At 42.2% G+C, this 23,654-nt stretch overlaps 3 protein-coding genes across 5 annotated transcripts in view; 1 reads left to right on the forward strand and 2 right to left on the reverse strand.

The window, feature by feature from the left end:
• Positions 1-4,390: 4,390 nt before the first annotated feature.
• LOC127802336 (ammonium transporter 2 member 4-like) lies at positions 4,391-7,256 on the reverse strand. The gene is made up of 3 exons (XM_052338083.1): positions 6,623-7,256; positions 6,129-6,447; positions 4,391-5,046 (listed from the first exon to the last, which is right to left on the reverse strand). The coding sequence occupies exons 1-3, from the start codon at positions 7,208-7,210 to the stop codon at positions 4,523-4,525; spliced, it is 1,431 nt and encodes a 476-aa protein (XP_052194043.1). The 5' UTR covers positions 7,211-7,256; the 3' UTR covers positions 4,391-4,522.
• Positions 7,257-7,713: 457 nt separating this feature from the next.
• On the forward strand, positions 7,714-10,786 carry LOC127802335 (pentatricopeptide repeat-containing protein At3g04750, mitochondrial). The gene has a single exon (XM_052338082.1). It carries the CDS (start codon positions 7,973-7,975, stop codon positions 9,971-9,973), a length of 2,001 nt encoding a protein of 666 aa, XP_052194042.1. The 5' UTR covers positions 7,714-7,972; the 3' UTR covers positions 9,974-10,786.
• Positions 10,787-10,874: 88 nt separating this feature from the next.
• LOC127802334 (mediator of RNA polymerase II transcription subunit 14) overlaps positions 10,875-23,654 on the reverse strand; it is a 68,655-nt gene continuing 55,875 nt past the window's right edge. Inside the window, exons 5-9 of one of the 3 annotated variants that reach the window (XM_052338081.1) lie at positions 20,064-21,033; positions 18,939-19,969; positions 17,402-18,483; positions 11,653-12,457; positions 10,875-11,193 (exon numbers count right to left, since the gene is read on the reverse strand). In XM_052338081.1, the coding sequence (XP_052194041.1) occupies positions 11,656-12,457; positions 17,402-18,483; positions 18,939-19,969; positions 20,064-21,033 (3,885 nt within the window). In that variant the 3' untranslated portion in view covers positions 10,875-11,193; positions 11,653-11,655. Of the gene's footprint in view, positions 11,335-11,652; positions 12,458-17,401; positions 18,484-18,938; positions 19,970-20,063; positions 21,034-23,654 lie in introns of all 3 variants that reach the window. The other 2 variants (XM_052338080.1, XM_052338079.1) reach the window with 2 other exon arrangements.

Below are 23,654 nucleotides of genomic sequence, written 5' to 3' on the forward strand. Positions count from 1 at the left end.
CCGAACGAGGGCCGCGTTGAGAGCCTGTTGGGATACTCCTAAGTACAAGGTCAACCTCTCTCCCTCCTTAGGTTTGGCGAGCAGTGGGGCCCGTCCCATGTATTCCTTTAGTTGTTGGAATGCGAACTCGCATTCTTCTATCCATCTGAAGTCTTTCTCCTTTTTTAGAAGCTCGAAGAACGGGGCACACTTGTCAGTTGCCTTTGAAATGAAACGGCTCAGAGCCGCGACCTGACCATTGAGGCTTTGCACCTCCTTCTTTCTTATGGGCGACCTCATGTCGAGCAGAGCCTTAATTTTGTCTGGGTTGGCTTCAATGCCTCTGTTGTTTACCATAAACCCAAGAAATTTTCCAGAGGCTACACCGAAGGCGCACTTGAGCGGGTTGAGCTTCATCTGATATTTCCTGAGGACTCCAAACGTTTCTCTTAGATTGGAAACGTGGTCCGTCACTTGCTCGGATTTTACCAGCATGTCGTCAACGTATACTTCCATGGTTTTTCCGATTAGTGTTTCGAACATCGTATTGACCAACCTCTGGTAGGTCGCGCCAGCATTCTTCAATCCAAAGGGCATGACCTTGTAACAATAGAGCCCCCGGTCGGTTATGAACGAGGTGTGCTCTTGGTCCGTGGGGTTCATGGGGATTTGGTTGTAGCCTGAATAGGCATCCATGAAACTGAGGAGGCGGTGACCAGCCATTGCATCCACGAGCTGATCGATTCTGGGGAGGGGAAAGCTGTCTTTAGGACAGGCCTTGTTCAGGTCGGTGAAGTCGATGCAGGTCCTCCACTTCCCGTTTTTCTTTTTTACTAGGATCGGGTTGGCCATCCAGACCGGATAGTGGGCTTCCTTGATGAAATTATTCGCCAAGAGTTTGTCCACTTCTTCTTTAAGAGCGGTATAACGCTCCGGAGTCATTGGCCTCCTCTTCTGGCGCACTGGCCTGTAGCCTGGATCTACGTTGAGCCTGTGTGACATGACTTCTGGGGCGATTCCCACCATATCTTCGTGGTTCCATGCGAATACATCAAGGTTAGCTTTAAGGAAATCTGTAAGTTGGGATTTTACCTCGGGGGCTAGACTCTTGCCTAGCTTGAGGTGCCTTTCCTTGTCTGCCTCGCCAACTGAGATATCTTCGAGCTCTTCCATGGGACCGGTGGGCTTTTCGCAGTCGACCTCGCGTGGATCCAGGTCCTCCCATCGGCCGGTTGATCGCGGCCCGACTTTTGCGATGATATTTACTTTCTTTCATTTTGCTCCCATTTTCACTGCGTCTCCCGTGAACCCATAGAGTGGCTCTGGGGACGAACTCAACTGTTCCGGTCCCAAACCCATCTGATCGAAGCATGTTCTGTACATTACATTTACCGAGCTGCCCGTGTCCACCATTATCCTCCGCACTTCGGAGTTGCCGACCTGGGCTCGTATAACGAGTGCGTCGTTGTGCGGCCAATGGACGTCTCTGGCGTCTTCTTCCGAGAAAAACATCTTCTCTGGGATTGGGTTACCCCTAGGCCGCTTCGCGGGAACCGGCTGTTCGCCCGATCTCGCTAGCAAGACATGGTTGGCCTCTCGTATGTATTTGTCGCGGGATTTGTGGGAGGAACCAGTGAGGTGGGGCCCGCCATGGATCGTGTAGATGGTTCGTACAGCCGGTGATTGGTCGTCATCGGTGGGAGGCTGCTGCTGTACCGGCGGCTGGCTTGGTTGATCAGTCGGCCGCACCACGTAATCTTTCAAGCGACCTCTTCTTATCAGATCTTCGATGGCGTCCCTTAGGGCCCAGCATTCCGAGGTGTTGTGACCCGCCTCGTTGTGGTACGCGCAAAATTTTTCTTTGTTTCGGAATTTGTTTGGGGTTCTTAACGGGTTGGGCTTCCCGAATTCCTCTTTGTTCCTTTCGATGGCGAAGATCCTTTCTTGGGGGTCTGACAGGGCACAGTAGCTGTCAAAGCGCTGTGATCTATGAGGTCGCTCATCTCCCTCTGCCTTCCGAGCTCGCTTGAACACTTCATTGCTCGAGCGCTCCCCCCGAGCTTCTCTTCCAGCGTCTCCGTTGTGCCTTCTCTTATTCTGGCTGGAGCCCCCAACTTCTTCTCTCGACCCGACGGGCTTCTTCGCCCCGAAGGCGTCTTCCCATCGGATTTCCTTGGAAGCTCGTTCATAGAATTCCCCCAGGTCTTTGATCGGGGTTCGGTAGATGCTCTCGTAGAGCTTTCCGTCTTTTCGGAGGCCGGCGGAGATCGCCGTTAGGATACTTTCATCCGAGGGATCCTCGACGTTGCTCACCTCGCGCCTGAACCTGGCGATGTAATCCCTTAATGGTTCGTTTGCTTTCTGGAATACGGTGGCGAGGTGGTAAGGTGGCGCGAGCTGCCTCCTTAGAGCCCTGTATTGGTTAAGGAACCTCTGTTGGCACTCCTCCCAGCTGTTGATGCTACGAGGCGGAAGGCTCCTGAACCAAGCTCGGGGGATGTCTCCTAAGATTGTTGGGAAGGCGCGACATTTAGCCAGCGAGCTGGTTGTCTGCAGATCCATTTGCACGTTGTACGCATCCAGGTAATCATAGGGGTCACTGTCCCCATTATATTGTGGCATGCTCGGGACCTTAAACCTCCGGGGCAGGGGTTCGAGCTCAATTTCTCTGGCGAACGGCGTCCTATCCCCACGGCCATTATTCTGGCTGCGGACTCCTTGTTGTTCCTCAAGCTGTCGCACCCTCTGATACAGCTCTTCCACAGTTGAGTCCGGTCCTACTGATTGCTGGGCTTGCGATCGCCTGCTTCTTTCTCGGACTGGGGAGCTGTGAATTGGGGACGGATAGTTATCCCCGATATCTTCTTCCGCGGGTGGGTGTCTCTCCTCCCGCGGTTGGCGGACCCTGCGAGGCGACGCCGGTGGGTCATGGACAGCCCGTGCTTGAGCTTGGGCCAGAATTCTGACCGCGTCAGCGAGTTGCATTACCGTATTCTCCAACGCTTCCTGGCGCTGCTGCCAGTCCCGGATCGTCCCTGTCCCAGTGATTTGGACAGTAGGCTGGACAGGGACCCGTGGTGGTATGCCGGGAACGTCTCCGGCGGGCGGCGGCAAAAGGGTATCGGCTGTCGGGGCAATGGGTCCTCCATTTGGTGGTAAGTCTCGTGGTCGGTCGTGGTGATTTTCAGGTGGGTCGACCGCCGCCTCGGAACTTCTAGTATTCCTTCCTCTAGCCATGGCTATTGATCAGAGCGGCCCCTTCCTCTAGCGCCAAAATGTCGACGTTTGATTTCGGCCGACCGTGATTCGTTTTGGGCCGCGGTGAGTCAATCCAAAAATACCGAGAAGGAAGGAAGAAAACTCCTCCCCCCACGTTCCAAGCGTGTACACCAGAATCTTTTACGTGGTTCGGCCAGAACGATGCCTAGTCCACGGCCGCCATCTGATATTCTCCCAGAGTGGCGGTATCTGATTATATTTTTCTTGTCCTTCTTCCTTGCCCCTCATGGCCTCCTTTATTTCCATTTTTCTTGAGGGACTTTTACAATCTAGATAATATATAAAAATACAGTGTTTGTATAATGGGGGACAAATAGTTCTTACCGCCTTTGCAAGACCGGGAGTGGGATCCTCATTACGAGGGGCATGGACTGTTACAGATAAAGTGATCGGACCCTACCTCTGACTTCTCAGCAGCTTTGCCGCTCATGCGAGCTGGAGGTTTTAGGCGAGCGACCTAGATGGTCCAGCGATCTGGAGGATATTTCAGGAGCTCGTTAGTCGATTGCTCCGAGCTCGTTGGGGGATTGCCGGGAGCTCGCCATACGCTCGCTTTACGAGTTCCGGATCTTTGGTGGAGGCTGGACCTTCCTTGGCAAGGTCGTCCGGGCCTTCTTGGCCTTGGGTGATTGGGCCGGTCTATCGGACCGAGTCTGGCCCATGCGGGGTGATGCGGGAAATACATATAACACTACCAATTTAGGATTAGGATGTAATAATCTCATTTCCATTCACTCAAAAATACAACCAAAAGTGTTAGTTAGAGATGGCTAAAGAGTGTAAGAGACCCAACAAAAATTCATTACAAGATTAGATTAGCACAAAGTTGGTTTAAAAACATTATATTAACTTACCTCGACTCACTAAATAGTTCCTAAGTTAATTTTTAAATTTAACAGTCATATAACTTAATAAGATCTGATCAAATCTGTTTATTCGAGACTTAGTTAAGTAAGATTTAGTGAAATCTGTTTAATTGTTTTAATTATTTTAACGAATTAAATATTCTCTTATTTTTTTAGTAATATACAAATTTATAAAATAGATTTCTTACGATCAAAATTGGTTATTAGAGAATAGCAACGAGCATATTAACATGAGATAATTGGATCATAACATTAACACTTAGATATATATATATATATTCTATCGATTGAAATATGGAAGATTACATTGCAAGGTGATCAAGAACCCAACCCAAGCTAAAACCACCCTGCTCGATCTACGGACATGATTGCAAGCCTCCTTGATCGCCGGCCGGAGATCACACCATTTGCAGTTCACTCGGAGTCTTCAACACAACTGACGAGAACTCTTCGGCATCATAAACCGAATTCCGCTTCGGATTCGCAAACCTCCATCCATCCGCCCACAGCGCATACGCCTGCTCTCCGTGAATCTCCTCGTCTCCGATCTGCAGCTCCTCGTCGCTCACTCTCAGCGGGACGATCGACTTTACGACCAAACATATCAAGCTCGTGGCGACGACGTTGAGGCACGCGATGAACGCGATTCCGGCGAGCTGAATCCCCATCTGCCGGAAGCCGGCGGAAGTGCGTCCGGTCTGGAGGGCGTAGGCGAGGCCGATGTATTTTTGCCAGTCGGGGACCATGAAGAAGAGGCGGCTCAGCCTGGGCACCGCCAGAAATCCGGTGAGAACGCCGCCAAGGCTTCCGGCGACGGCGTGGGTGTGGAACATGCCCATGGCGTCGTCTACGCGCCTCAGCAAGCTCGTCTTCGGCTGAAGCACCATCATTGTGTACCATGGAATGCTTCCCGACGCCATGCCTGTTAGCCGATAAAATCCAAAACCAAAATAATTAGGATTATTTATGCATTGAAAAATGTTCTTTATATTATTATTATATAATTTATAATAATTGAATACTAAACTAGGGTTTAAATAGGAGATTCACTTGTTCAAGTTACCATTTTGTTCTTGTTGGGTGTCACACTATCATTTCATTTTGTTTTAATATTTCAATAGTTTATAACATTTTTTTTTGACTTTTTTGATAATATACTTGACTTTATTTTAATTTTATAGTATTTTTTATTCGACAAAATAGACTAAATGAGAAAATGAACAAATATACTCAAATTTACCAAATTCATCTATATCTTTCTTCTTTCTCATCTTTGAACACCTATGAACTCATCAATTTTTTTTTTCTTTTGCTATGTGAACCCATCTTCTTGTCTTCTTATCTTACTTTTCTTCTTTTGTGAATTGTCTTTATCTTTTTTTTCTTATCATACCATTTATCTTCTCTTCTCACAATTAAATTTGTCCGTCAATACAATTGTGACTAGATCTAAATCTAGACCATTCTTTGGTCATCAACCACCTTATTCTTGCTTTAATTTGTATTATCGTTTATCTCTTATTCTCACAATCTAACCTAAATTTATTCGTCGTCATTGTACTTAAATTTATTCATCGTCATTGTCGCCAATTATTTATAATAGAAAAAGATATTTTAGTCAATTATTTATTTATTTTATTTCATAAAAATTAAGACATATCAAACATTAGAGTGAAATATAATAGTCATCCTATTTCATTCACATTCATTTTAAAATCATTTTGTCCAACTAGAGGGAACTTAAATTGTCTCAATTTTTTTATATTTTGAGTTATTTATATGGAAATTTTTTATGATTTAAAAATTATAAAAAATTATGTGAAAAATAACCCAAATTACGTAATATTTACCTTATATTTTATTTTAAAATTAAAAACATTTGATCTCATTGTATTCTTTTCTTTATTTCTATAATTCTAAATAGATTAGTTTTTATTGTTGAAATACGCATAAATTTAAAAAATATATTTTTTTTTCGTATATTTTTGTTCACGCAATGCCTACCCATTAGAATGGCGGCCCAGGTTTGGACGACGCCGGCGCCGGGGGTGATGCAGACGAGTCCGGTGATGATGCCCTGGACGGCGCCGATGACGGAAGGCTTGCCGAAGACGAAGGTGTCGAGGGCGAGCCAGGTGAGCAAACTGGTGGCGGTGCAGACGTGGGTGTTGAGAGCGGCAAGCGAGGCGACGGTGCTGGCGGCGTACGGAGCTCCGCCGTTGAATCCGCTCCACCCCATCCACAGCAGACCGGCGCCGGCAAGGGTCACCAGAACGTTGTTCGGCGGGAACCTCTCCCTGTCCTTGTCCGATCTGGGTCCCACCTGTACGTAAAGGTGCAAAATTGATCAGTCCGCCGTTACAAAATGGCGCAAGCTTGAGGATCCATCTAATGAACCAAAATCCAAACAACAATTAACATTGATTATCATATGAAATTAATCAAGTTATGAAAATAAATGAAATCAAAGGAAGTGAATGACAGTCACATAGATGTACCCAGAAGGCTGCAGTGAGCCCGGCGACGCCGGAGGAGAGATGGATGACATAGCCGCCAGCGAAGTCGATAACTCCGAGCTTGGTCAGCCAGCCATCTGGGTTCCACACGCTGTACGCTCCCACAGTGTACGAAAAAGTAAGCCACAGCGGCACAAACAGCATCCATGCCCGAAAGTTCATTCTCCCCAGCAGCGCACCGGCGACCAGAATCAGCGTGATCCCGGCGAACACCGACTGAAACAGCACCATCGTGGCCGTGGGAAAGTACCCCAGGAACGCCTTCTCCAGCAGGAACCTGTCGTCCAGTGCTACCGCCGGCTTGCCCCAGAAGGCGGTGAGCTTGTCGCCGAAGGACATGCGGAAGGCCCAGCCGACCCAGCAGACGAGGACGGCGGCGAAGGCGTAGAGGGCCATGAAGGCGGAGTTGAGGGCCCATTTCTTCTTGACCATGCCGCCGTAGAGGAGCATTAGGCCCGGAATGCTCTGCAGGCCGACAAGCGTCGCCGCCGTGAGCTGCCAGGCGTTGTCGCCCTTGTTCATCCACTCCGGGCTCGCCTCGTCCGGCAGCAGGTTCTTCGGAAGCTCCATCCTAGAATTGAATATTGAATGATCTTATCTCTCTCTCTTAATTAATTTCTAGATGATCTCTAGCTACACACACACATATGTAATTAAGTGGCAGATCAGAGGGATTATTGCAGATTTTGGTTGCAGTGATGTCCTTTGTGCGAGAGAGAGAGAGGCCGCCGGCCGAAGGAAAATGACGTTGAATCAATGTGTTATTGGACAAATGGGGGGAATAATAATTAATTAAGTCGTCCTCCCTGAAATTATACTTCTCTTCAATTCAGAGTACATTACAGTACAGTACTGAATCTGCCTCTGGCTCTGCCTCTGCATGTTGTTCTCTTTCATCAGATGTTGCGTTCTACAAAAACAAAGACAAAGACAAACTCTAACATGTTACAGTCATCCATCCCAACAAACTGGACGCCCTCAACAACATCACTACTGATCACTAATGACCATATATTTTAATCTAATATATATAAGCCTAAGCCCAAGCCCAAGCCCAAGCCAAAGCCAAGGCCAAGGACAGTACCATCAGTAGAGCTCTTAAATATTAACAAGCTGCCATTGGACATTGGACGCGCAAAGGGCAATTGAAAACTACAAAAGAAGAAGATCTTATTCACAGTCACAAGTCTCTAAGGCATTGTTGTCTTCAAACAGCCAACGGAACAGAAAACTCCATGTTCTCTTCTCATTGCTGGCCACACCCCATTGAATATTATTATGAATCCCAAACCGATCAATTTATAGAACCCTAATTAGACGCCCATTGATTGCATGTATACGAAGCCATGCGTTGTTCCCGTCCATGGATTCGTTCGCTACATCTACAGATCAGGTGGCGGCGTTCGGAAAACCGCCGGCGAGTGGGATCCGACTGTGTCCCTCAGCCTCAACCATCCAACCCTAGTTTTGCTGGAGAGATGCGAATCCAGAAATCACTTCAAGCAGATATTGGCTCAAATGATGAGAAATCATCTCACTGCTCAAACATTCCCAATGAGCAGACTCCTCTATTTCTCTGCCATTTCACACCCTCAAAACACCGACATCGCCGTTCTCCTCTTCAACCACTTCACTCCGTCGCCCAATCTCTATATCTACAACACCATGGTCTCTGCTTTATCGGCTTCTTACACCCCCGCCCCCCAATCGTTTGCTCTCTATAGTTCCATGCTCAAGTCTCGTATTTTCCCGGACAAGCACACTCTGCTGTACTTAATTCGGGCCTCCGAATGTTTGGCGGAGGGCATGCAGATTCACTGCCATGCCATTGTCACAGGACTGTTCGGCCATGGTTATTTGCAGAACTCCCTCCTGAAGATGTATTTGGAGAATGGGCAAATGGATCTCGCACACCAGTTGTTCGAGGAAATGCCAAACCCAGATGCTGTTTCCTTCAATATTATGATTGTTGAGTATGCCAAGAAAGGACACAGCGTGGAGGCATTAGATTTTTTCAGTGAAATGGTGGGTTCAGGGCTCAAGCCTGATGAATATACAATGACGGGTGTTCTTATGTGTTGTGGTAGGGTTGGAGACTCTCCGTTTGGGAGGTCGGTTCATGCCTGGCTGCAGCGGAGAATGTTAATTTCTACTTGGAATTTGGTATTGGGAAATGCCCTTTTAGATATGTATGTCAAATGCAAGGAGTTGAAGCTTGCCGGGAGGGTTTTTGATATGTTTCTTGAGAGGGATATTGTTTCGTGGAACACCATAATTGCCGGGCATGCAAAGGTTGGTGAACTGGCCCTTGCCCACACAATCTTTAACGAAATGCCTTGCAAAGATCTTGTTTCTTGGAATTCTTTGATTGCCGGATATGCCCAGATGGGTGATTACATGATGGTGAGGAAATTATTTACTTGCATGATCACAGACAAAGTTTGGCCTGATGCTGTCACATTGGTCCATTTGGTTTCTGCTGCATCAGAAGTAGGAGCTTTAGATCAAGGGAGGCAGATACATGGTTGGCTGGTTAGAATGCAGATCAAGGTTGATGCATTTCTAAGTTCGGCATTAGTACACATGTATTGCAAATGTGGAAGCATCAAAACAGCTCTGCTGGTTTTCAGGCTGGTTACCGAAAAGGATGTAACTTTATGGACAACCATGGTAACGGGAATGGCATTCCATGGCCACGGACACAAAGCTTTGGAAATATTCTCAGAGATGCAGGAGTGTCTAGCCCCCAACCATGTGACCTTTGTCGCTCTCTTAACTGCCTGTGTTCATTCTGGACTAGTGGACGAGGGGCTTAAAGTATTCAACAGTATGAAACAAAAGCATGGTATTGAACCACAAGTTGAGCATTATGGTTGCCTGGTGGATCTCCTAGCACGATCAGGGAGGCTGATTGAGGCTAAAGACATTATCAACAAGATGCCGATGGAACCAAGTAGGTCCATCTGGGGAGCTTTACTTAATGCTTGTAGGGCTCATGGGAACATCGAACTGGCTGAAACAGCTTGGAGAGCATTGCAAAAGTTAGAGCCTCAGGAAGAGGGGGCATATCTTTTGCTGTCTAACATGTATGCCGCTTATGGAAGGTGGCTATATGCAGACAACCTCAGGGAAACCATGGAGGACAAGGGACTGAAGAAGACTGCCGGTTTCAGCTCTGTGGTTGTAGATGGAGTCACTCACAAGTTTGTGGCCACAGATATAAGGCATCCAAGGTGGATGGAGTTGCACTCCATCTTGCTTGGCCTGAAAAGTGAAATGGGGTTGAGCAGTGATGCTCTCTCTGGCTTCATGCGACATTCACCGTTGGACTGATAATACTGACTGAGGATTGATCTTACTTTGAACGAGGTTACAATTTTTTTTTTTGGGGGGGGTATTTGAGAAAAATGGAATATTATAGAGCAGAAAGTTAGGTGAACAGTTTCAGTTGAGCAAGCATTAGTGATTGCCATTGTTATGTGCATTCTGCCAAATACATAAAAATATCAGGGCAGGTCATTAGGCGCTTGAATATGAGATATTTGTTCATGTATGCATATGTACCCGTGTGCCCAACAATCATATCCTGTAGCCAAAACGTTGCCATTTTACACATACCTGTCCAATAGAACTTGAAAATATGGATGACAAATTATCCACTTTCTACGTAATAATTTAAGTTTTTAGATGGATTATTACCTATAATAATACATATTTATTACCCATTTATAGGAACTATTTTTTTTTTTGTTTTTATTCGTAAATTTTGAATCTTCTAAAATTTTTAAATATTAAGATCCTTACTTTGAACTTAGACTTGAAATATCAAGATATCATTATCATATATGATTAATAATATCATTACGAATAAACAATTCAGATCCTCAAGACACAGGTCAAACCTAATCCTTCGACCCAAAAACCCAGCCAAACAAAATCAAATTTGAATATAGAGTGCAAATTAAAAACCTAGAACGATTAAACATTAAATTAGAAAATAACATCAATATGTACCCCCAACAACAATGGATGAATAAGCATTAACATTCAGGACAACAACTAGAACTATAGAAAACAGAAGAGATCGAAGAGAACCAACAAAATATAATAAACCAAAAAAAAAAGGGGGGGGGGGGGGGGGGGGGGGGGTAAGACAAGTGAGAGTAGCAATCAAATGAAATGTGAGGTTACAGTGTTGTCAATCAACAATCAAATGAAGGCTTGAAACTTGATATGTTCCACAAAACAAATGAACTAAAACTAAGCATATCTTTCAACAATTTAGATCAGCAACTACCAAATGCCAGTAACATGAGATAAATTTTTTTTTTTGCCTAAATACAGCTTGTTAACTACAATCTAGGGGGTTGATCAATAATTCCAGCCACAAATTCAGTACAAAATTTGAGACCAATCAGTAGGGTCACCTGTACAGAAAAGGAAGGAAGGAAAAGAAAACACATCCTGTCTTCGCTAATTCAACATATTACTAAAAGTAACCTTGATCCATCAAACTACTACACCCCCAGTTCCGGAACAGCAACGTTAGCCACCTATTATGAACAAAAAAATGTAGAGGCATGCGTCGGATAACTTCCAGCAGGCTGAGCTAGTAGTATTATTTCAAAAGCTGTATCTCAAACCAGTGAGTTGTTAGATGGAGTTTCCCCTTTCACTTTTCTTGCTATGTTTCACTGCGATAAAAGTACCATAAAAATATAAACGGGGGAGAGGGGGAACCAAATTGATGAATAACCTAGTAATAAGCTCTACAAGTCGATTAAAGTTCCCAAAATATAATGCCAACAATGACCCACCATTTTTTTAGTGGAGTTAATCTATATAAATCAAAATGTTAACTAGAATTATGCAGCAGAATAATCACTTGGAAATAAATAATCCATCAGAATGGCTTCGTATTTGAAAAATGTCACCGCCACATGCATCATTAGGGTGAGGACTTTAGTGTGGAATCAGGAAAGAGTAGGTATGAAGTAGGGATACACACTTACCCATCAAGTTGTTCCAGAGCTAGCAGATGGTCCACCATCCCTTAATGCTTGAAGGCACATGTGCAATGTTCTTTGCACACTATCTGCAACTATTCTCAGCCTTCCCTGACTAACATCCACAGCTGAACACCCACTCACTTCCACAGTTCTAGCCACCCTCTGTTTACATTTTTCCCAGTCATCAAACCGCAACCAGCAAGCTCGGCCTCCATGGCTTCCTTCCATTGAGAGGAAAATCACACTGGGGTTTTCACCAAATAAATATTTTAACCTTACTGAAACACAGTAGGGTAACCAAGCAGCACCACCGGCAGCATTTATGAGTGGTATATGTGTAGGATCAAGCACCACAGTTAGTGCAAAATCGACGGAGTTATGGGCTCGGTCATAATGAATATTGCTTTTTGATGCAGATAAATTTTCTGAGCTTCCATCCACATTCAATCCAGCATGATTCTCAAGACATAACTCAATACGAGGTTTCTGTGTGGGGGCCGTATCTCCACCTTGCACCTGAGCTAATCCCTTTTTCCATGCAATAAGTTTCAAGAATTCTCTTAGAACGGAAATTGGCAAAGTGAGAAGAGTAATGAAGGATGCAACCCTTGATGCATCATAGGGCTCTGATGCAACACGGCGGCTGAAGTAATCACATATCTCACTTATTTCAGATTGAGTTAGCTCCTCTTGAGCAGTGGCCGCATTTTGCTGCTGTTGTTGCTGTTGTGAATGATGAAAGCGCTTCACGCTAAGAACTTGGAGAAGAAGTTGAACTCTGTGGACACTTACAGCAAATACATAGCCCCTGCAGAGAGACATCCACAATACCAAGGAACTTATTGGAGGTATTTGAGTGTAAAGCACTCTCAGCAAGGCTAGTATCTGTTGAATATACCCAAGCAGCAAGAAGGATTCCATTACAGTGGCTTTCACGTGCACATTCTTATTCTTATTTTTAATTTTCTTTCCCTTTAAATTTATGTCTGCTTCAGGCAGGGAAGAGTGTAAACTGTAACAAAGAGAACATCAAACTGACAAGCACATTTTCTTAGTGGGGGAATAAATGACCTATTTCAAGATCGCCACATCTTTCAAAACAATATTATAAGCTCATGCTTATAAAAGACAAACATTATGCATGTCTTAATTTTTTTTGTTCCATCTTAGAATTTGCATTACAACTCTGCCTGGGGATGTTATCTACTGCCGGTCCTAAGCCCGGATAAAGGAGGAGAGTTGTGTTAGGTAGCCGACAGCCAACGTAAAACTTAGTCGGATCCAAAACATGAACTCTAAACAAATTATGAAAAAACGTTTGGGCGTGGGCGTAACCCTTCATAGTGACGCGCTACACTGCCCGCGTCTAGTGTCAAGTGAGCTAGGGCCGCTGCATCGGCGCCCGGATGTAGTGACAAATGAGCAAGGGTTCCTGCATTTGCTTGGACGGATGTGGGTAAAGAAGTTAGTCCAACATCAAAATCAAAATCAAAATCAAAACCAAAACCAAAAACAAAATCAAAATCAAAACCAAAAACAAAATCAAAATCAAAAATAAAATCAAATTCAAAGTCAAAGCCAAAAACAAAATCATAGATTAAGGATTGGGTTATGGAACATAGGAATATTAACAGGCAAAGCTATGGAAGTGGTAGATGTGATGATTAGGAGAAAGATTAATATTATGTGCCTTCAAGAGACGAGATGGGTAGGGAAAAAAGCAAAAACTTTGTCAGAAAATGGATATAAAATATAGTACACAAGAAATGATCGAGCAAAAAATGGAGTGGGGATCATTATGGATAAAAGCTTAGTAGATGAGGTAATGGATGTAAAGAGAATAGGGGATAGGATTATTATGGTGAAGGTTATTCTAGAAAGAATGACTATGAATATCTTTAGTACATATGCACCACAGGCGGGGTTAGGTGAGGAGATAAAAGCAAAATTCTGGGAGGACCTAGAGGGACTCATACAAATGATACCAAGATGAGAGAAAGTGATTATAGGAGGTGACTTAAATGGTCACGTGGGTAGAGACGGAAACGGCTATAGAGAGGTACATGGAGGGTATGGATTCAGGGAAATTAATAATGAGGGTAAGTCTATTCTAGATTTTGCAATGGCATATGGGCTCATCATAACCAATACTAGGTTCAAAAAATGGGACGAACATTTAATCACATATAAAAATATCACATCAAGCACCCAAATAGATTACTTCCTCATCAGACGAGGACCGGGTATGTTGTAGGGATTATAAGGTGATACCAGGAGAGTGTTTGACTACTCAACATAGACTTCTAGTACTTGACGTCCAAGTAAGAAATTGGAAGAGAAAAAATCACATAAAATAAAATCCAAGAATCAGGTGGTGGGATTTAAAAGGGGAGAAACAACTAATCTTCAAAGAAAAATTAAGGGGTAGAAGAGAATGGAATGGAGAAGGACAGACAAACCAAATGTGGAGAGAAATGATTAATGCCCTGAGAAACACAGCAAAGGTAGTGCTTGGAGAGACAAATGGTAGAGCCCCTAACCTTAAGAAGTCTTGGTGGTGGAATGAAGAAGTGCAATTGAAAATTAAAAATAAAAAAAATTGCTATAAGGCTGTATATCAGTGCAACAATGAAGAAAATCAAAAAATTATAAAGAATCAAAAAATGCAGCAAAAAAAGCTGTTAGTGAAGCAAGGTCAAAAACATACGAGAATCTATATAAACGACTTGATACAAAAGATGGAGAAAGGGATATATATAAATTAGTTAAAGCATGAGAAAGAAAAACAAGGGATTTAAATCAAGTGAAATGCATAAAAGATGAAAATCAAAATGTATTAGTGAATGAGGGAGCGATTAAGGAGAGATGGAAGGAGTATTTCACAAAATTATTCAATGATGATGGCGACACAAGAGTTAGGTTGGGACATCTTAGTAACTTCGAAGGGAACGTGAGTTAATACATTTTATCGACGCATAAGTCCAAATGAAATAAGGCAAGCATTAAAAAAGATGAAAAATCATAAGGCGGTGAGATCGGATAATATACCAATAGAAGCATAGAAATGCATGGGAGAAGAGGGTATCTCCTGGCTAACGAAATTATTTAACGCGATTCTTAAATCAAAAAAGATGCCAGATGAGTGGAGGAAGAGTACTTTGGTCCCTATATATAAGAACAAAGGAGATGTTCAAAACTGTGAAAATTACAGAGGAATTAAGTTAATGAGCCATACCATGAAACTCTGGGAGAGAGTAATAGAGCAGAGGCTCAGAAAAGAAACAGAGGTCTCAGAAAATCAGTTTGGTTTCATGCCCGGTAGGTCAACAATGGAAGCTATATACCTACTGAGGCGCCTAATGGAAAGGTATCGGGATCATCAGAAGGACCTACATATGGTGTTTATAGATCTAGAAAAGGCTTATGATAGGGTCCCTAGAGAAGTATTATGGAGGGTTTTAGAGAAGAAAGGAGTTCGAATAGCCTATATACAAGCCCTTAAGGACATGTATCATGGTGCAGAGACAAGGGTCAGAACATGCGGAGGGGATACTGAACCGTTTAAAATTACAATAGGATTGCATCAAGGTTCTGCACTAAGTCCATACTTATTTGCTTTAGTAATGGATGAACTCACTAAAGATATTCAGACAAATGTGCCATGGTGTATGCTATTTGCAGATGACATAGTGTTGGTAGATGAACAAAAGAAGGAGTGAACACTAAGCTTGAGTTATGGAGAAACAATTTAGAATCTAAGGGATTTAAATTAAGCAGAAAGAAAACATAATATATGGAATGTAAATTTAGTAAGAATGCAAGAGTGGAGGATGTTATAATAAAATTGGAAGATCAAATCTTACAAAGAAAAGACCATTTTCGATATTTGGAATCAGTGATTCAAAAAGATGGAGAAATTCACGAGGATGTCACACATAGAATTAAGGCAAGTTGGCTAAAATAGAGAAATGCATCGAGGGTGTTATGTGATGATAAAATCTCATTAAAATTGAAAGGAAAATTCTATAGGACAGCTATAAGGCCAGTTTTGTTGTACGGCTCAGAATGTTGGGCAGTCAAATACCAACATGAGTAAAAGACGAGTGTAGCAGAGATGAGGGTGTTAAGATGGATGTGCGGCCATACAAGAAAAAATAAAATTAGAAATGAAGTTATTTGTAATAAGATAGGAGTAGTGCCAATAGAGGAGAAGATGAGAGAGACTAGACTAAGATGGTTTGATCATGTGAGAAGGAGACCAAGAGACGTTCCTGTGAGGAGAGTTGATGAAATGGAACAATTAATCAAAAAAAGAGGTAGATGCAGACCTAAGAAGACTTTGAGGGAGACATTAAAGTTTGATACGAAGTGTATGGATCTCAATGAAGATATGACAAAAGATAGAAATATATGAAAGTCTAGAATTCATGTAGCCGACCCCACATAGTGGGATAAAGGCTGGATATGTTGTTGTTGTTGTTTAGAATTTGCATTACGTATTTCCTTTTACTCAAAACATTTTTGAATTCTTACCCAATAAATTACAGGGAATACCAAATAGAACTAGATTCCCCCGCCCGCCCCCTCTTTTTCCATTCAAAAAATTGAATTGTGAACAGAGTTCTATTTCAGGGAGGAAAAAACTGGATTCCCCATTCTTATCTTTTAGTGCTCTTGTCCTGTTCACCTTTTTTGTTCTCATTTTCTTGATGAGCTGTTTTGTTGAGCAATCATAGTTTTGTGTTTTGGGCTGCCTTTTGTGATTGTACAGAGTTCAGCCATTTTGTCAGTTTTTCTTGTTGTCTATTAAAAAGAAAAGAAAAGAACATGGACCAGTGATATGAACTGTTCGGTATAACCCACAAGGGAAAACCCTAACAGCAGCTAGAAGAAATAGAAAAATTTGAAGGACCCATAAATGAGGCAAGCCATGGTTGCAACAATAAGGCTGCTCTTTTATGACCAAAAGGCCATGAGTTCGAGTTGTTCGAACAGCCTCTTGCTAAAAAGAAAAAAGCATAGGGAAAGCTGTGTATGAAAAAATCCTCCCCCAACCCTCACAAAGTGGGAAGCCTCATGCACTCCCATTGCCCTTTATCTCAAGTACCCATGCAAACAAATGTGTTTATAAACAAAGTAAATGTAAAGAAGAAAACAGGATGGCTAAAAAACACATGCACACATAAAAATGCTTCTAGGGTCAGAATGGTTTATATAATTGGTCTTCAAGGGAGCCCATTGCATCACACTATTTCCTTCAGCAGCCATCACGAGGATCTTTTTCACTCCTCACTGTCCTTCTACACTTGGAAATTATCCAAACTAAGCTACAACAATGACTTCTCTGCTAGCTTTTATACCTTATATTTATGTTTTTATATTCAGTGATGACAATTTGAGGGTACCCCTCAATAACAATGGTAAGGTTGGTCCTTTGTAACCAGAAGCTCACTGGTTTGGATTGTGAAAACAGCCTCTTTGCCACACACACACAAAAAAAAAGAAGGGGGAAGGCCGCATACAAATATGACTGGCCCTTACAAAGCAGGGAGACTCATGCACTGAGGATGCCATTTATTCAATGATAACAATTAGAATACTAAGAAACAGAAAAAAAAAGTCAAATGATTTCAACAATATAACTTAAGTGAAGCATGCACACTAAACAATGTACCATGAACAAAGAAAAATAAGAAACTTAAGAATGAACAGCAACTTTTGCAAATTTATAAACCAAACGCTATGGTCTTACCCCACAAAGAAGCGCAATGCTGGCTGCTCCTGGTCCAAATTTAACAGCGCACCTTCGTTGTCCTTCAAAATTGACCCTAGGATCTCTTTCAAAAGAGCAGGTAACTGTGCAAATAGCCACAAAACTCCGAGGTACTTGAGAATTCCTCTAAGAACTTTCTTCAGTGCAACAAGAGGAACCCAACCCCCACCATAACCTCCATCATCCCCAAGTCCAATTATTGCTGTATTCAGTTCCCCTCTCACATGAGCAGGGACACCTGCACCAGATGATCTACGGATAGGTAGGCCTGCACTCACCGCAGGCAAACTTGAAATTGCTGAAAGGGCATTTCCCATACGGCTGAGACCAGAACCTTGATTCCCAGACCTAGGTAGTCCACCAGAACCTGGGATATTGATTCTGTTCCCACTAGAATTTGAAAGCTGAGAAGCTGAACTTGGATTTGGAATGTTAGCATTTGCCAGTCCAACTCCCTGTTGACTACCAGTAAAATTAGTATCCAAACCATTCAATTCCTGAGCCACATGCTCCATAATAAAAGGTCGAAATTGTGGGCATGGCAACGATCCTCCAGTTGAAGGCCCCTCCTTGGGCGGAGTTGCTGGTTGCAACCAAACCTGGTCTCCAGCAAAGCAGCGCATATCAACTGCAAAGAATTTTCGATATATTATACGAATCCAGTAGGGGCCACGAAGTACAACAGATACATCTATAGGCAACAGTGAGCTAGGAACAATTCCAGGGCCACCTCGGCCAGCAGCAGCCAACATTGCAGCTCCATGAAGGTTGTGATTTCCAAATGAGCTCATAGTAGCAGATCCAACAGGATTGCCGCCAGGCCCAGAAGTAGCCTGAGTAGCATTTGTTGTTGGACTACCTTGCAAGTGTCCTTGGGCTTGGATGTAACCACTTTGTTTTGCCATAGAAGAAATAGCCGCTGTAACGCCAGGAACTGCAGAAGCAGGGCCAGCTCTTGCAGGCCGTGTTGCTGCCGCAAGAGCATGCAAAGGTCCAGCAGTGAGACGAATGCAGTCCAGAAACGATGCAACTTCTGCACCATTTATGAAGTCTTCCAGAAACTGGAGCAAAGACAATAGTCAATTATCAAGTGTGAAAGACAATCTTGCATTTCTAAAAGCAGAATCACAAAAGTGGAATTAACAAGCCAGACAAACCAATAATTTTTCCAATCAATGATTTGAGAGGTGGAATGGAAGAATTCAACATATTTTCCCAATCAAGTTCATTAACTGCCAAAGTCAGCCTATTGATGTATCATACACACCAACCTCATTAACTAAATCTTATCAGAGAAAACAAGACAAGAAATCCAAGCTTGACACCAACTCATGTAACCAAAAAATTAATTTACTTGTGCTAAATTCCTAGGGGATTAAATTTAAGCAGCAATTTCCAAGATACGGTATTCATAAGGGAAGAGAGAACAAAGAACAAAGTCAATGAAAACACCCAAAAAAATAGATACAAAGCAGAGAGAGAGAGAGAGAGAGAGAGAGAGAGAGAGAGAACAAACCTTGGTGTGAGGCCAAAGTTGGTCAGGAGAAACATGCATTGTACAGCCCTCTTTACCAGATTCCCACTCAACAACAAAGCGGGCAAGGACTGCTGAACCAAAACTAAACCAAAAACTTGTAAGTCCAACTTCCTCAATGCGAAAAGCCCTCCTCATCTGTTCTGAAAATTTATCTGCTGTCTCTGGAACACCTTTTACACCAGTTGGCACCTTACCATCAGAGTTGGGTCCACCTTCTTCCAATTTCTCATCTGGTCTTACTCCAAGGAGTCTCCGCATTCCAAGTGCAAACATTCTAGCATTAGAGAGTCTTTGGATATCTGCCACTAACTTCTTAATACTATCTGTGTCAACAGAATGGTAACTCAAAACAACACCTTCAGAATCATAACGAATATGAGAATCTACATCAGATGTATTGGCAATACGAACTCCAGAACCCCATGGTGTATTCTTGCTTCCCTTTTGAAGTTCCCACAAATCCCTGAAGTGCTGGTCATTAATTTTGACATCCCAGTGCATGCTTCCAGGTCGACCAAGTCGCAAACATATGTGTTTCCATGTATTGCCTGCTGCAAATGGGAGTCTGAACCATAAATTTGAGGATGCATTTCTTAAACCCACTTCTTCAACATAAGGAATGTCCAGCGCATCCATCTGGCTAGTTAGTCTAGCGTGCTTGATACAAAGTGAGCAATGCCTAACTACATGAAGAAGAGCTGAAACATATATGCCAGAGGGTGCATTTCCTTTATTTGCTTCAGCAATTAGACTCGCATAGCTGTAACATTCAGTTTTTCCAGTCACCTCTGGTAAAATGAGTGCCTGTGGTGAAGAAGTCTGTTGACTGAATCCTGATTCTGCGATCCTCCTCCTCTTATGAAATCCTGAATGAACCTCTAAATTCCCAAGTGACGGAACCAAACTCAGCATATCTGAAACTGAACGCTTCCGTGGCCTTTTATCGTGCCTAGCAATAGCATCAAGGCTTGGGCTAGAACCAACTGCAATATCTGGTACTTGAGCTGAAACTAGAAAATTGATCACAAATAAAGCTATAAGAAAACATTGTGCAGTGGGAATTTATTCCAGCTAATACAAATAACCAAGAATAAAGTATCTTACATACGGTAGTTGTAGCCCAAGAGCTAGATCTGGAAACTTTAAAAGATCCAACTGCAGTCCCGGTTGTTGAGCTTTTGGGCACATTAGGTTTTCCAGTTGGTGCAGAAACTCTAGGGCCAGTCAGTCTTGGTGGGGATAATAATCGAGATGACCTATTTCCAGAAGCAATCAGATCATCTTCATCCATTGTATTACAAGAATCAGTAGAATGTGGAGATCTAAGAGAAGCTAAATCCTGCTCAGATTTTGAAGCTGAAAGCTTTTTCAAAGTTGTGCTCCTCCCAGGACCAGAAGATGGTGAATTGCCAGAACCAGACAGCATAATGCCTTTCAAATTGCCCAACGGATAAGCAGAACCATTATAATGGGGGGATCCACTTGAAACTTTAGAAATTCCTCCCTCCCACATTGGGGAGGAGGTTCCAGCTTTCAAACTTTGGAAATTCATTGGAAGGGAGCCAAAATGTGAAGCAGAAGGACTGAGTGATGAAGAGAGACTCTGAGCAGAAAAAGATTGTGCAGACGACCCTCTTTCAAGTTCAAACACTTCATCAACAATAGAAGAAAAGCTCGATGAATGATTTCCAGAACTAAACAAAGAACCCTCAAGGCTGAGCTCTGAGAGAATACTCTGCTCATGAGTCTGATTATTACCTACAGCATTAGGTGTAAGTGCAAGCACTTTTCTACAGTCAAGAAGACTCAAATTGATTTCATCTTCAAGCATCTGAATCTGACTAATATCAACATTTTTTATGCGGACAACATTATTTATGTCACCTAAATAATAAGCTTTTCCGGATGAATCAGATTGAGTCTCTAGCAATTTAAAAAGAGGTTTAAAATCCTTATCAAGCTGCATTAGCAAAAAATATGAGCTCCCACAGTCTGGAAATCCCATCAGCAATGAACTTGGACCATTCAAAATGTTCTTCGGCACCTTCACTGCAGCATAGCCATGTTCATAAACCTGCAAGAGTTAAATGGTCCAGATAGATTAGTACCTATAAAACAAAATATAGGAAGTGATCTATCAAATGTACAAAGATATTCATATTTCAAACCAGAGCTCTCTAAATTGACAAATTCTACTCATAGAAGTTCTTGAGTGGAAACTGAACTATAGCAGGTAAACCAAAGGCCAAACATCAAATACATTCCATTACTCGCTTGGACTTGCCCAAAAATCAACACCTTTCACTTTTTCCTTCAGGAACCCATACACAAGTGTGAGATTTTTATAAGGTAAACATACCATTCACCAGATCGTGAAAGTAAGGTAAATTGCGAAATATTGGATCAGATCTGTTAAAGCATGTTGACTGTAGCATACGGTAGCTTTAGTTGTAGCTTGTGCTGTGTTTGTTAGCTATAGCTTGCGCTGTGTTTTAAGTTAAGTTGTTTAGGCGCTTATTTCAGTATGTTGATGTAAGAGCTTTAGCTGTCTTCTATATAAACAGCAAAGCTAGTTGATTGTAGTTGCGGTTTTCTTTCTTTAATAAGAATTACGAAGTTAGTGCAATCTTCCTCTTCTCTGTTCGTTCATCTCTCCTAGGGTTTACTGAGTTTTTACAAGATCAACTTCATCATACTCAACTGTCAGCATCTTGGGTAAAAATACTAAGCAAGGGCAGAAGTTCTACAAACACTTTGTTTTAGTGATAAAAATGGTACATCAAATACAATGTGCTCAATTTTCATTCATGGGATAGATGTTGTATAAACTAGATGTGGAAAAGAATATTTTTCTGTGTTGTACTGTGGAACTGTACACTGGGTATTTATTACAAATGTGAATCCTGATTTAGGCAACCAATCCCAAATAATTAGGGATTAGTCAAATCAATCAAGGAAGAAAAAAATAAAGGAAATAATACCAATAAGGAAACATAATCTTATCCTAATAAAGAAAAGAAAACTCTATAAATAAGGAAATAGAGATATTCTAGGAAGGAAATAATTTTAGGAGAGATTTCTGAATTTCTAATACTCTCCCTAAAGTTCGTGAGTAGATATCATCTATTCACAACTTGCTGATAATCTCCTGCAATATTGACACTGGTAGTCCCTTGGTCAATACATCGGCTAGCTGGCCATCCGTTGGAATATAAGGAGTACTAATCAATCCACGACAAGCTTTTCCTTATGAAGTGGCAATCTACTTCAATATGTTTGGTTCGATCATGTTGAACCAGATTGTAAGTAATATTGACGGCTAAATTGTTATTACAATAAATTCTCAAAGTCCCTTCTTGCTTATCTTTGAGATCTTGAACAATGATCTTGAGCCATGAAATTCGCAAACTCCATACGCCATTGCTCTAAGTCAGCTTCCACACTAGATCTAGCACCCACACTTTATTTCTTAGTTCCCCAAGTTACTAAGTTCCCACTCAGAAAAGTGCAATAAATTGATGTGGACCTTCTATTCGTGAGAGATGTAGCATAAACAAATAGTCAACTTGGTACCTTTCCTAAACAGGATACATTTCCCTAGAGATGTTTTAAGATAATGGAGGATTCTGAAGACAACTTGCATATTCTCTTCTCTAGAGTCATGCATGAATTGATTTACCACTCCAATTGCATAAGCTATGTCCGGCCTTGTATGGGATAGATAAGTCTACTCACTAGTCTCTGATATCTTCTCTTTATCGATCAAACTACTCACTCCCTTTCCAATTATTTTTTAGTTGGATCAATAGGAGTACTTCCTGCCTTGCTATTGAGACTTCTAGTTTCTTTGAGGAGATCCAAAACATACTTTCTTTGATATATAAAGATGCCCTTCTTAAAATAGGCCACCTCAATACCAAGAAAGTATTTGAGCTTGCCAAGGATATTGATCTCAAATTCTCACACTTCTTAAGGGACTCTTATTCAATTTTATCATCCCCAGTCATAATTATATCATCAGTGTACACCAAAAGGGTAGTAACCATACCTTGACTTGAATGCTTAATAAACAACGTGTGATCTCTCCTACTTTGCTTGTAGCCCATTTCAAGCATTGCTTTCGTGAATCTTCCAAACCATGCTCTTGGGGATTGTATGAGACCATACAAAGCCTTTTTTTTAGTCTGCACACCTGATTAGCTCTAAAGTTCTAGTCAAAAGCTAGTGGCGAATCCATAAAAACTTCCTCTTAAAGTTCTCCATGTAAGAATGCATTCTTCACATCATTTGTTGCAAACACCAACTAAAATTGGCTGCAAGGGAGAGCAATACTCATACCATATTCATTTTTACTACTGGCACAAACTTCTCTTAGTAATCAACTCCAAGTGTACCCTTTAATGACCAGCCTTACCTTATACCTTTCAAGGGTTCCATCTACCTTATACTTGAGGATGTAGACCCATTTGCATCCTACCAGTTCCTTCCCCATGGGTAAAGTCACAACTTCCCACGAGTTATTCTTCTTTAGTGTATTTATCTCCATTTTCATAGCTTGTATCCAATCCTTATTCTCTAAAGCCTCATTTAATGAGGTGGGAATAGCGATTGAATCAAGAGCGATGATAAAGGTTTTGTGTTGAGGTGCTAAACAAACTGGGAGATGGGATGATGGGTACAATTCTCGCTAGCTTT

The sequence above is a fragment of the Diospyros lotus genome, chromosome 5, assembly GCF_014633365.1.
Source record: "Diospyros lotus cultivar Yz01 chromosome 5, ASM1463336v1, whole genome shotgun sequence".
In the NCBI taxonomy this organism is placed as follows: Eukaryota; Viridiplantae; Streptophyta; class Magnoliopsida; order Ericales; family Ebenaceae; genus Diospyros; species Diospyros lotus.

What these genes read in the sequence shown, in the direction of transcription:
- LOC127802336 (XM_052338083.1), bottom strand. Translation starts at nt 7,210, where the DNA reads ATGGAGCTTCCGAAGAACCTGCTGCCGGACGAGGCGAGCCCGGAGTGG. An exon ending in GGCTCACTGCAGCCTTCTGG is followed by an intron (nt 6,448 to 6,622) that starts GTACATCTATGT and finishes CTTTACGTACAG; the next exon opens with GTGGGACCCAGATCGGACAA. An exon ending in CTGGGCCGCCATTCTAATGG is followed by an intron (nt 5,047 to 6,128) that starts GTAGGCATTGCG and finishes ATCGGCTAACAG; the next exon opens with GCATGGCGTCGGGAAGCATT.
- LOC127802335 (XM_052338082.1), top strand. Translation starts at nt 7,973, where the DNA reads ATGTATACGAAGCCATGCGTTGTTCCCGTCCATGGATTCGTTCGCTAC.